At 45.2% G+C, this 12,904-nt stretch overlaps 1 protein-coding gene across 2 annotated transcripts in view; it reads left to right on the forward strand.

The window, feature by feature from the left end:
- Window positions 1-7,672: 7,672 nt before the first annotated feature.
- SKP1 (S-phase kinase-associated protein 1) overlaps window positions 7,673-12,904 on the forward strand; it is an 18,972-nt gene continuing 13,740 nt past the window's right edge. Inside the window, exons 1-2 of one of the 2 annotated variants that reach the window (XM_008575108.1) lie at window positions 7,673-7,771; window positions 10,584-10,680. In XM_008575108.1, the coding sequence (XP_008573330.1) occupies window positions 10,584-10,680 (97 nt within the window). In that variant the 5' untranslated portion in view covers window positions 7,673-7,771. Of the gene's footprint in view, window positions 7,772-9,507; window positions 9,540-10,583; window positions 10,681-12,904 lie in introns of those variants that run through there. The other variant, XM_008575109.1, reaches the window with a different exon arrangement.

Consider the following 12,904-nt stretch of genomic DNA (forward strand, 5'->3'; position numbering starts at 1 on the left):
CTGATCTCACCCAGACTTCTGGTGTTTCGAATCTCAGTAAATAGTACCACCATACATGCAGTTATCCTTGACATATGTTTTTCTCATCCTTCACACATGGTCCACTAGCTATATCTCCAAATACGTCTTTTCATCTCCACTGCCCCTACCCTAGTCCAAGCCCAAAAGGTATTACCACTTCCCCTCCCCCCACAATCCATTCTCCACACAATCCCAAGAGTGACCTTTCTAAATTTGTAGATTAGATCATGCTGTATGCAGCTTACCCTCCATCACCTGAGGCTGCTTGATGCAAATGATTGAAATCCAACTTTCTTATGATGTTCTTCAAGCTCATCGTAATTTGGTCCTTACTAATCTCTGCCCTCATCTGTTTTACTCTCCCGGCATTCATGAAGCTCTAATGATGGTGGCCTTGCTGCTCCTGGAACATACCAAGCTCACTCTTTAGAGCCTTTGCCCACACTCTACTTGAACACTTCTTATACCTTTCTGTGGCTGGTGCCCTCTTAGGCAGGTTTCTGCTTAAATGTATTGCCCTCTTCTCACTTTCTAAACCAACCCTTTCATTCTGTTCACAGTATTTATCCACCTTACATTCTCTTATTTGTGCTTATCACATCTAATCCACTAGAAGGTAAGCTCCCTGAGGGCAGAAGTCCCTTTTCTAATTTACTACTGTACAGCATTAGAGGGAGAAGGTGCTAGATAAATATGCATTCAGTGACTGACTGGCATTGTCTATACCAGCAACTTGCTGGGTCTGGATGCATTCTCCTGGAGAAATCCCAGCCACTCAGTAGTCCCTTGGCAGACAAGCTTTCCTGACTTGGCACTCAACAGGCACAAGTTGCACTTGGCTTGTAGGACATACCCAAGTCACTTTCACCTCATTGATGTCACCCTCAGTCTGGCTCCTGGGATGCTTGACAACTCAGGGCCTGCCCAGAGCTCCATGAGCAGCTGCCTGGCTAGCTGGGCCGCAGACTTTTCAGACAGATCACCCTCTCTGGTGGTCTTTGCCCCAGTGTGTTGGCTCCAGTTGACATGTGGATGCTGAGGTCCTCTCGGCCCCCATAAAGGAAGAGAGGTGGGGGGACATAGCCCATGATGACAGATCATGCCTATCATTGTTTTCTCACCTGTGAAGGAGCCCTGACTGCACTGTGCTACACTGCCTTGCTCCTGACTGATCCTACCTTGCACCTGCTGCTAGCACTTGGTGTGAACTCTCTATTTCACAGAGGGACATTGTGGCCCAAAGGGCTGGAAGTTACTTCCAAGATCACACTGTGGGCATGGGATCAACCTGCACTGGGGATTCAGCCTCCAATTGCCAGACCAGGGTTCTGGACAGGACTCTGGGCCCTGGAGAGGAGAGGACAACCTCTGGAGGCAGGTCAATGAGGGGACCAGGCCAAGAGGGCAAACCTGCAAGAGGGCAGATCAGTGAAGATGCCCTTTTGGGACGGCCCTCTGGCCCTCTGGCACCATCTGGTGGCCAGAGCCAATCAGTGCTGGTAGTTCTTGGGGGTTGGCCAGCACCAAACTGTAGAGCAATCCCATCTCTGTCTTTGCTTTTGCCTGGGCCTAGCGTGGCCCCTCTGAGCACAAAGGGGCACCCATATATCCCCATAGTCTTTCTCCCAGGGGGAGGGGTGTAGCCCACACTCTTCTGGGAAGCTCTGACTCATCTGTGGTAAGTCAGCCAGAACTAGATTCAAATTCCACCTCCCCACTTTATTGCTGCGTGGCCCAGGGCAAGTTATTTAACTCATCTTAGCTTTGCAATCTCTCATATAAAATGGAAATGATAGTAACTACCTTCTAGTGTTGTAAGATGAGAATATATAGGAAGAGCTTAGCTCAGTGTGCTGGCAGGGCCATGCTCCAGGAATGTTAGTTGTTATGCTCACAGGCATGCTGATTTGGGCACTGTCACTGCTCAGTCCCTGCCCCAAGGGTAGGCCCACTTTGGCTTGACAAGACCCCTCCAATCCAGCGTGGGCCCAAGGGTAGCCCGGGGTTCCTGACCTCTAATGGTGCAGGGTACAGATGTGAATCACAACGTTGTCTCCTCTACCATTTAGGTGTGAGCACCACTTCTGCCTAGAGCTTCCATAGCTTCCTGAGGGTGGGTCCATAGCCCTCCAGGGGAGGTATTGCACTGCCTGGCTCAGTAGAGCCAAGGAAGCTAACCAATGGCAAGGTCTCCTTTGGACTCTTGGGTCATGGGCAGATAAGTCTTACCTGGATACAGAAATTTCCCACCTTCCCTCCAACATCTCCCATTACTCCTCTAGCCTTGGCTATGAATGGTTGGGTAGCCATGTGAAAAGGAGGCTACAGGGGCTCAAACTCCTTCAGGAATTGACACTGGCACCATGCTAAGCATGCTACATGCATTATCACATTGCCACTTTCTCCTCTTTTTTTATTCTTATGATTTACATGCAGTGAAGTACACAAATATAATTCTAGCTCAGTGAACTTTTATATATGCATGTACCCATGAAACTACCACCTGGATCAAGATAGAAAATGTCCAGCATTCCAGAAATTTCCCTTAATACCTGACTGCTGCCAAAGGTAACTATTATTCTGTCTTCTTTTAGATTAGTTTTTGCCTGTTCTTTTGGGTCTTCATTTACATGGACTCATACAATAAGTTCTCTTATGTCTAGCTTCATTTGTTCAACATTGTTATTTTTATTGTAGTTTCTTTTTCATTTTTGTTTAGTATTCCATTATGTGAATATACACAAATTTATTCTTTTATTTTACAGCTGATTTGTTATTTCTAGTTTTTGACTCTTATGAGTAAAGCTGCTATGAACATTCTTAAACATATCTTTTGGTAGACATACGCACTTATTTCTGCTTGGTATAAAAATTGGAATTGTTGGGCCATTGGGTACATGCGTGTTTAGCTTTAGTAGATTCTGCCAATTTCTGAAGTGTTCCAATTTGTGCTCCTACCAGTTGTTCCACATCCTTGTCAACACTTGGTACTCTCATTCTTTTAAGTTTAGCTATTCTTGTGACTAAAATCACTAATTTTCACAAAAATCCTGTGTTGCTCCTGTATTGTTATTCGTTCCACTTTACAGACTAGGAGACAGGCTCAGTGAGGGGGAAGCCATTTATCCCAGATCACAGAGGATGTCAGTAAGTTGTAGGCAACAGCAGGTGTGCATGAGTCCTGTGCACCTGTGGTTAAATGAAATTTTAACGCCGGAATACTTGGGTGTGCCAAAATAGTAGCTTTCTTTCTTTCTTTTTTTAAAGATGACCGGTAAGGGGATCTTTAACCCCTGACTTGGTGTTGTCAGCACCACGCTTTCCGAAGTGAGCCAACCAGCCATCCCTACATAGGGATCCGAACCTGTGGCCTCGGTGTTATCAGAACCACACTCCCCCAAGTGAGCCATGGGCCAGCCCTATCCTAATTACTTTCTATAGTACTTATTTCCATTTGATAGCAGAAATATATGGTCACTTCCTGGCAAATTCAGTCAAGTAGGTGCATGATCACTCAGTCATTTCAGGGGTACACAGTCAAGATGTTGACAGAGATCTGTCTCTTCATTCCTATCTAGGGTCTCAGTTACATCCTGCAGAGCTTATGTGGTCATGGCATGGAGTGGGAGGTGAGGGGGCTAAAGGTTGTCTGGTCCTTGGTCATCATCATCTTCCACTACTGCTCAGGGAGGCAGACAGACCTCACACCTGCCAGTTGTGGGCTGTCATCCTTGGTTCCTACTGTGCCCACAGATGTCCGTGTTATTATTATGATGTTAGGTGTCTGGCTTGGATTGCTCCCTTTATTAAATCCCAGAAGCCCTTCCTGGTCATCTGCCCCCTCTTTCAGCAACTTCCATGCTGTTCTAGGGCCTCAGGACATATTCCGATGCTCCTTGGGATCCTTACACATTAGGGATGAGCCTGAGATGCTCCCAGGGCCTCCTACCTGGGCACATTCAGCTGCCATTTCTACTTGAGTGCTACCTTACCTTCTCATCACAGAAGACTGTTTAGATCTTACCCACAGATTCTTTCCACTCTCAAAGCCCCCAAACTTATCTGGGGGTACTAGTCTCTTCCTATCCCTGGGTAGAGGGCCTGAGGAAGGAGTAGGAGAGTGTCCTTTCTCAGAGACCCCCACTGGTAGCTAACTGCAATATTCTCCTTTCTGGCTTGATTCTTCCTCCCACCCCCAGCCTTCTGGGAAACTGGCTCTGGCTTCATCATACCTTCTTCTTCCTATCTCCTCAACAGAGGAGGAAGGTGAGGCTCAGAGAGGGAAGTAAGTTATCCAAGATCACATAACAGCGGTAGGAGGTCTGACTCCAGAGTGGCTGTGCTTTCTACTCTCTCAGGGGAACAAGACTGAGAGACTTGATACAGCAGCAGGGTGCATCCAAGAGATCTTTGACCATGCAGACTGGATTATCTCTTAGTTTATGTGCTGTCCTATGGCCAGAGTCCAGAGTTTGTCCCATGGGTCGGCGCCTGAGAAAAAGGAGCATGAACTGAATTCTGGGCAGCAAATCTCATTTTACATGCACTGAGAAAGCTGCTTCTCATAGGAATCCTCCTGTGAGTGCTTTACAGCAATGAAGTCTCCATTTACGATTAGCTTTTTTTATTGGTGACTGGCTGGTATAATTAACTCTGGACCTTGGTGTTATCAGCACCACACTCTAACCAGCTGAACTAACCCCACCCTTCGTTTACAAAAGGAGATCATCTCTGGAAATGAATTCACATAAAAACTGATTTTCCTACCTGGACTGCTGGAATCTGGAGCATTTAGTTTTCCCGGAGGTCGTATGCTGGGAACGGCTGTAAATCAGAAAATGTTCCTGGCATTTGAGGGATGGGGCTAAGATTCAATATCTGGGCTGCGATGGGTGAAGTCTTAAGCCTGCTCTTCAGTGGCTGTGTGACACTGGAAAAGTCCCTTCTCTTTGGTTTTGTTTCCTTCCTCTGTAGAAAAGGGGTTTTGATTATGTGGTGTGTGCAATAATTAAAGAAAGGATGAGGCCTCAAGCCTCCTCAGGGTCAGCTCTGGAACCAGAGACACCCCCTTCCCCTCACACCCACCCACACATCCACACACACACCAAGGGGACTCTGTGGGGGCCCATCCTTTCTGACCTGGACTGGTGATTATGGATAAAAGAGTGGAGATGAGTCATTTCCAGCCTGTACCCAACAGTCCTGCAACTACCTCCGCCCTCCTGAGTGGAGGGTTTTAGGGAGGATAGGGTTGATTCAGAAAGTTGGAGCTAAATCACTCACCTCTGACAAACACTGCTGATTCCTTCTTGGCAGTGCCTCATCACTGAGACCCTACTTACAGAGGTTTCTCGACTTACCCTGGCCTTAAGAATCACCTGGACAACTAGTTTAAAGGGCAGAAAAACCTGTCCCCAGGGAGTTCAATTCATTAGATTGAGAGTGGACACAGGAATCTGCATTTTCTTGAGTGGAGGTCAATTTATTTTTTGAAGTAAAAACATTTTGAACATGAAATACATTCATGTGGAAAGGGTATAAAGTGAAAAATCACCCCAATAGCTGTCCTCTGGCCACATAGTTCCCTTCACTTGAGGCAACCAAGTTGTGTATCTTTTCTGAGATAATCTATACACATAATAGGATATACAAGTAAATGAAATCTCCATTTTAAAAATAAGCATCTGTTGGTGATTCTAATATTGGGGGTTCTCAGACATATTTGGAAAAACATACCCACTGTATGCCAGGCCTTGTGCTGGGTCCTTGGGCTAGCTGTGTGACCTGGTATTGCCCAGTTCTGCTTAGAATGCTCAACAAGAGCATTCTAGCAGGCCTGAACCTGGAGCTGCTGAGGACAGTGCTGTGCTGCGGAGAAAAGGCCTTTCATCTGTCACCTGCTGGGGCACCTGGCAGACACTGGATACCACAGCTTGTAGACAAAGACCTGGTAACTCAAGGAGCTGCTTGGCCTCCCTGCGCAGTCCCAATCCCAGAGGAGCTGTGGGTTTCTGGTTTCTTTGGGGGGCCCTGTGTGGAAGTGTCTTTTGTCCTCCTGGTATCAGGAATACCATCACGTGCCTGTTGGCTAGGTGAGGCCGGCGCCTTAGTCTCCTAGGGAGTGGGAGTAATGTTTCCCAGGCAGCGCAAGGTAGGGCTGGGCAGTTGCACAATCCCTGATTTCATACTTTCAGACCTCTCCCTTTCGCTCAGAGTTGGCTTCATCCTATCGACTTTATCACAGTCTTCTGGGAGCTCCCCATAGTACAGAGTCCTGTCTGGTCTGACCCGGCTGCCTGGTTCACTGCCGAATCCCCACAGGTAGGGACTCGATCTCACACATGCAGGGGGCCCGCGGCTGGCTGGTACGGAGATCCAAACCCCCTTGAAGTTACAAGGCTGTGCTCTAACCAACTGGGCTAACCGGCCAGTCCTTCGATGCATGTTTACTCAAAGAATGGATACTCACTTCTAGATTCGGAGTTTCCCTGCAACAGCTATTTTTGGCCAGGAAGCCTCTTCAAAAGTCAATGGTAGGAAATAAAGGTTAAAAGTACCAAACTGTGGAGTTAGGTTCAAATCCTGACTCTGCCACTCAAGCGATCTGAACATGTTCCCTCATTGCAAAGGGGAAAGAAGCCAACAATATTTCACCTCATGGAGTTACAGTGGAGACTGAGGGCAGGACAGGGTCTATCAGTTCAGTGGCACACACCCACACCCCGTTTTGTTGTTTTTGTGGAGAGGACAGAGTCTATCAGCTCAGCGGACGACACCCGCACCCCGCCCACACCCCGTTGTGTTGTTTCCAGGCTTTTCAGGACTGAGGTCTTTCACTCAGCTTAGGACAGCCCCTGCCTGAAAGACCCTTCCAGGCCGCGGTGCTCCTCCAGCGGTGCCCGGCGCCAGCTTTGAAGAGAGAGCCGCGCTTGCGAGAAGGGCCGGCCCAGTGGCGCACTGCTACAGTGCGCCGCTTGGGAGCCCGGCGGCATTCCCGCCGAGGGTTCAGATCCCACATACAGACCGGTTCCCGCTCACTGGCTGAGCGAGGGGCGGGCGCAGCACCGAGGGTTGCGATCCCATTGCCGGTCCCGGTCCGGTACAGGCGCGACACTGAGGGTTGCGGTCTGTTGCCGGACACACACACACACACAAAAAAAATGTTATGAAAAGTCTAGTTTTAAATATTTGATATGTAATATCTTCCCTGATACTTTCTCTTTGTTCCTAATTTATACATTTCATAATTATTTAATATAAAGAATTTTTTTGCCAAGGCCTTATGTTCCCTCTAGTTTACCTCAGTATGTTTTACAAACACTGTCCTTTTCTGTATGTGCCCTGGCAAGGAAACAGGTAGGAAAGCATCAGAGCTCTGATTCCTTCATCACCAGTTGGATGATGAGGAACAAGTCATCTAACCTTCTTGCACCTGTGTATCTGCCTTTGTAAAATGAGAGTTTAGCCCCAATTTTCTGTAAGGGTTCTTCTAGCTTTATGAATCTAAATTTAAACTGTGTCACAGGTTAGCAGATAATTCAGTAGCAGCCAGCACCCAGGTATTACTGGACATGTCAGACCATTGCAGTGTTTGTAATTCATACACATGCATGGGTGAATCCAATCAAAATTTTCATCAAGAATTTTGAAATGATGAGTGGCCTTGTCCTCGGTCTTCCTTTTTGGCGTGTGCTGACGCTGCCTCACTCTCGTTAGCGTCCTGCCAGCCGTCTCCTTGAGACCGAACACTGTGAGTAGCCGCCCACCGGGCTGGAAGGAGCCGTGGCGCCCGGACTGCGGGTTGGGTGGCGGCACCGCTGCGGCTTTGGCCTGCCTGAGGTGGGCGGCGACTGGGCCTGGCCTTCCCTCATGTGCTGACGCTGCCTCACTCTCGTTAGCGTCCTGCCAGCCGTCTCCTTGAGACCGAACACTATGCCTTCAATTAAGTTGCAGAGTTCTGATGGAGAGATATTTGAAGTTGATGTGGAAATCGCCAAACAATCTGTGACTATCAAGACCATGTTGGAAGATTTGGGAATGGATGATGAAGGGGGAGGCCGTCGTCGACCTCTTTCTACGGGAGGCGCCGTCGGGTCCTGTTCACCCAGTCGGCCCTAGACTCGGCAAGGCCTCTTCTGGCCGCCTGGGGTCCTCCGGGCGTGTGAGCCGAGTCCCAGGTTGGGCCTTTTTTGCACGGGGCGAGCGTCAGCCGGCGCGGAGCTCGGCTGCAAGGCCCATGCTGCGGCCCGGGGCCTCTCTTGGCCTTGAGCCTGCTGCTCCGGGGATCAGGGCGGGGGTGGAGGCGGCAGGGCTTTGAATGGGGGGTCCCTCGGATGTCGTGAGCACGGGCGTGTGTCCGTTCCTGAATTTTGTTGTCGGGAGGGAGCGTGGCGGTGATAGTCCGAGGCCGCTGGATACTTGGCTCCCACCCTTTCTCCCCTGTACCTGGCTAACTGCTGGCGCCGCGTCTCTGCAGATAGCCGCCTGTTCCTTCTGAATATTTCTCTGCGTTATTTTGCCACGGCCGGGAGTCGCCGAAATAACTATTATAATGGATATCATCATCATAAGTGGCCCTAACTGTAAAACTTCATTCGAGATGTCTGGCTTTTTAAAATGATAGGACGTTCACCTCCTTCGGTTCACTTATTAGTGGAGACTTTGGGTTTGGGTTTTGGGGGCATGAATTTTCGTCAGAGCGTCACAGTAGAATCTGTCTATGTCATAGAACAGTGCAGTCTCTTCCCCCCGGCAGTCTAAAAAGATGTGTTAGAATTTCGGGTCACTTAAAACGCAGGGTTTTTTTTTCCTTTATGATGTTATTTAATATCCAAGTACAGGAGCCTAAATAATTGAAGAAATGGTTTTGAAAGTATGTCAAATCAAAATTTCATCCGTTATTATTTAAAAATTTTGCACTCGATTCCAGTATAACATTGGAAGTTCTCCTTGAGTGTTAAGTCTAGGATTACAAAGTGCATCGAGTTACAGATCAACCGATTGTCTGCCTGCTATTTAATAAGGTCTCAGCTCACTTAAGAGTAACCTCATACACTAATTTGACTATGACTAAGCATATTTTGCTATATTTGAAAGAAATATGAAATGGTCGTCTTGCTTAAGAAATTTTACCAACTGCGTTGTTAGATTTGTGACAGGACTACGGAATATAAAAAACATAAAATGTTTTGTAATTAAAAAGGCTCACATTAAAATATTTTCTTTTGGGGATACCTTTTGTTGTTACCTTATCACGGGGAGGGTTCTCTTCTCTGGGCCCTTCTCCATTGAGCAGGACGACTGCTTTTTGGCAAGCATTAAGCAACATGGAGAAGCAGACATGTTTGTGAACTGAAAAATTAAATTTGATGCTTTCCAAAAATGGATGAGTGACAGGAGGTTATTTCAGTGGCTGGTTTTAAAACATGCTTTACCTTTTTGCTTCCTTCTCCTAACAGCTTGTCTGCTTGGGGAATGAAGACAATTGTCTCAGAAAAGCTGAATGAATAACAGAAGTGGTGGGTCCTTTCTTTGAACCTAAAATGGGTGCAATGAATGCTTTAAATGCCAAATTTTACACTTTTGTGAAAATTCACACTTTTTAATACAGTGCAGTTAGAAAGCTTCGGAGGTGCTTTAAGTTAATAAATAGTGACACAGGACTTTAAGAAGTCTTGAATTAATCTTTACAGTCAGATATTGCTGCTCCTTTTTGTTTTTTTAAGACTCTGAAGATAAGAAATTCCTGGCTTAGAATTTTTAATTTTAAAGTTGTTTTTTGTTTTTGCCAGAACTCAAGTCCTTTGAGGTTAATTGCTTAATTAACTTTTTATGTAAGAGGAGTCTTTCCTAATGACTGAGTTTACATTTTTGGAGCCAGTAATAGGTTATTATGGAGATTTTGTTAGAAGATCTTAAACTTGGACACCTGGACAGTCAATAATGAAAGAAAAAAAGGTCTTTGTGAAATTTAAGCCCTTATTAAGTTTAGGGAATTGTATTGACATCTGCTCATCCTTAAATCATTTTCTTTTCTTGTATATGATCTTGCCTTGGTTCAGACATAAATGAGAGTGTCCTGATCTACTGCTCTTTAGATCTGAACTCCTTTTTCACTGGTAGGTCTCAATGTGGGGAAATTACTTTCTTATTTGGTATCTTTATCTTGGACTGACCTCCCTCAGGTTTGCAGGTATTTAACTCTTCAAATGGAGTAGTCAGTTTCAGTGGGAGCAGAAAGGCAGAAAGCAAATAAATATATTTTACTTTAGACATATTTTGCATAAAAGTATAGACTGCAACTCTTAAATTTATACCAGTAATGAGTTCAGTAGGGCAGATCTTAAAAGCTTCTGTTCCTAGGAGTTACACTTTGAAAAAAATTTATAGAAATACTTATAGTCACCTGTGAATACTTACAGCAGTGTTTTACAGGATTATATACTATAGGTTCTTAGGACTTTGTAGTTGATAAGTTAAAGCCTTCTAACAGACTTTAGTTGATGAAATGTTGAGTAGAACTAATATCTCTTAAAATTTCACATTCAATATACCTTTTTTAGATGCCTTCAATTAAGTTGCAGAGTTCTGATGGAGAGATATTTGAAGTTGATGTGGAAATCGCCAAACAATCTGTGACTATCAAGACCATGTTGGAAGGTAAGTTTATTAGAAAACTTGGGTAATCAGTGTGATCCTCTCAGAAAAAAAAAAGAAAGAAAGAAGAAAAGAAAAAGAAAAGAAAACCTGGGTGGGAAGAAATCTGTAACTTGAGATAACTTGTGAATATCGAATTTATGTGAGCAACATTCTATTGTAAGGTGCTCAAGAGTATGAAGGGGTAAAGTTTACTTTTTTTCTCTAGAGTGTAAACTGCATTGTTCTGATACAAGTTATTCTTTTGGCATTATCTGAATTAGTGAGGTTTTGTCCTTATTAAGTGAATAAGACCATAAGCTAACAAATATGGAAGTGATCTACAAGCCTCAGACAATGACCCATTTCTGTTTCAAGTAAATTTAGGTTCATAAGTTCTAATGACAAAAACTAAAGCCGTTGGAAAAAAGATACTTTCCCTATATGGTAGCTAAATAGAGTACCATGTTTCAGTGGAGGGAGTAAGCTCTGTAGATTGTAAGCTATGTAGATGTTTTTTTAAAAAAAACAAACGAGCTTTCACTTTTGTCTATTATTGTCATTCCTATGGAACTGCTTCAAAGTGTATGTGCAACACAACAAAGTGTGGCAAGAAAACAGGTCCTGAAATTTTGAAACTTTTACTAGTTAATGTGGTTCTTTTCTTAGTGTTACCACTGGCCTGGTGGACATTAATAGTATATAGGGTCTAGAAGTGACGGAAAAAAACCTTAGTAGTAATGAGTGTTTCCTGGTACTCAAATGTCACAGGTTTTTATGTAGGGAAGATCTGTAGCTTATAAATACTTAAATGAAGAATAGGGTTATATGCTAAGCTCTAGCTATATGCTCATGAAAGGAAGGTGAGATGTAGTTTTTGCCCTTGAAGAATTTATAAATTAAGAGGGGAGCCAGACACAAAACAAGGCAAACTGTCACATGGTATGTTAGTGCATTAATAAAGTTATGTGCCAAGTGGCACTGTGGGAACATTTTGGCTGGTGGTATTCTTCAGGCTTTTGGAGAGACTGCAGTGTGTGGTACTAGTGAGGTGATATTTTAAATCTAGTAAGATTGGGGTATTTTGGGAGATCATTCTGAGGTAAAATAGAGTGTGTTAGAGAAGAGTTAAATTGAGATTTTTAGTTGGGAGAGGATGGGACTGTGGTGCTGTAGCTGGTAGAACTGAAAACAAGTTTGAGGGGCCGGCCCGGTGGCGCACTGCGATAGTGCGCCGCTTGGGAAGCGTGGCTGCGCTCCCGCCGAGGGTTCGGATCCCACATACAGACTGGTTCCTGCTCACTGGCTGAGCGAGGGGTGGGCGCAGCGCCGAGGATTGCGATCCCGTTGCCGGTCCCGGTCCGGTACGGGCGTGACACTGAGGGTTGCAGTCCGTTGCCGGACACGAAAAAAAGACAAAAAAAAAAAAAAAAAGAAAACAAGTTTGAAAGGAATGGAGAAGAAAATGATTTTGAGCTTGAACTATGAGATTCCTCAAAAGGTATATTTAGCAATCTGCTAGGCAATTGAGTATGTGGCCCCTAAGTTGTAGACTGCTCAAAATAGACTTGATTTGTATGGTGGGTTATGGGAGTATAACTGTGAAAGAAGATGAGGTTGGGGTGAGTTTGGAGAAAAAAAAAAAAAAAAAAAAAAAAAAAAAAGAAAACAAGTTTGAAAGGAATGGAGAAGAAAATGATTTTGAGCTTGAACTATGAGATTCCTCAAAAGGTATATTTAGCAATCTGCTAGGCAATTGAGTATGTGGCCCCTAAGTTGTAGACTGCTCAAAATAGACTTGATTTGTATGGTGGGTTATGGGAGTATAACTGTGAAAAAAGATGAGGTTGGGGTGAGTTTGGAGTGTTGAATGTAGAAGTCAGAATTGGAGAATCTGGGGAGTAGTATTTGTGGAAGCCAAGGGGAGAGGAGACATTTCTGGGTGACTAGAGTGATTGCCAGACTCATGCTCTAGACTGGTCACTTAGGATTTCATAGTTAATAAGTTAGAGGACTTGTAGTAGCAGATATGAGGGGTCTTCAAAAAGTTTGTGGAAGGGCTGACCCCGTGGCGCACTCGGGAGAGTGCGGCGCTGGGAGCGCAGCGACGCTCCCGCCGCGGGTTCAGATCCTATATAGGAATGGCCGGTGCGCTCACTGGCTGAGCGCGGTGCGGGCGACACCACACCAAGGGTTGTGATCCCCTTACCGGTCACGAAAAAGACAAAAAAAAAAAAAAAAAAAAAAA

Source organism: Galeopterus variegatus, unplaced genomic scaffold (genome assembly GCF_000696425.1).
Source record: "Galeopterus variegatus unplaced genomic scaffold, G_variegatus-3.0.2 Scaffold1136, whole genome shotgun sequence".
NCBI lineage: Eukaryota > Metazoa > Chordata > Mammalia > Dermoptera > Cynocephalidae > Galeopterus > Galeopterus variegatus.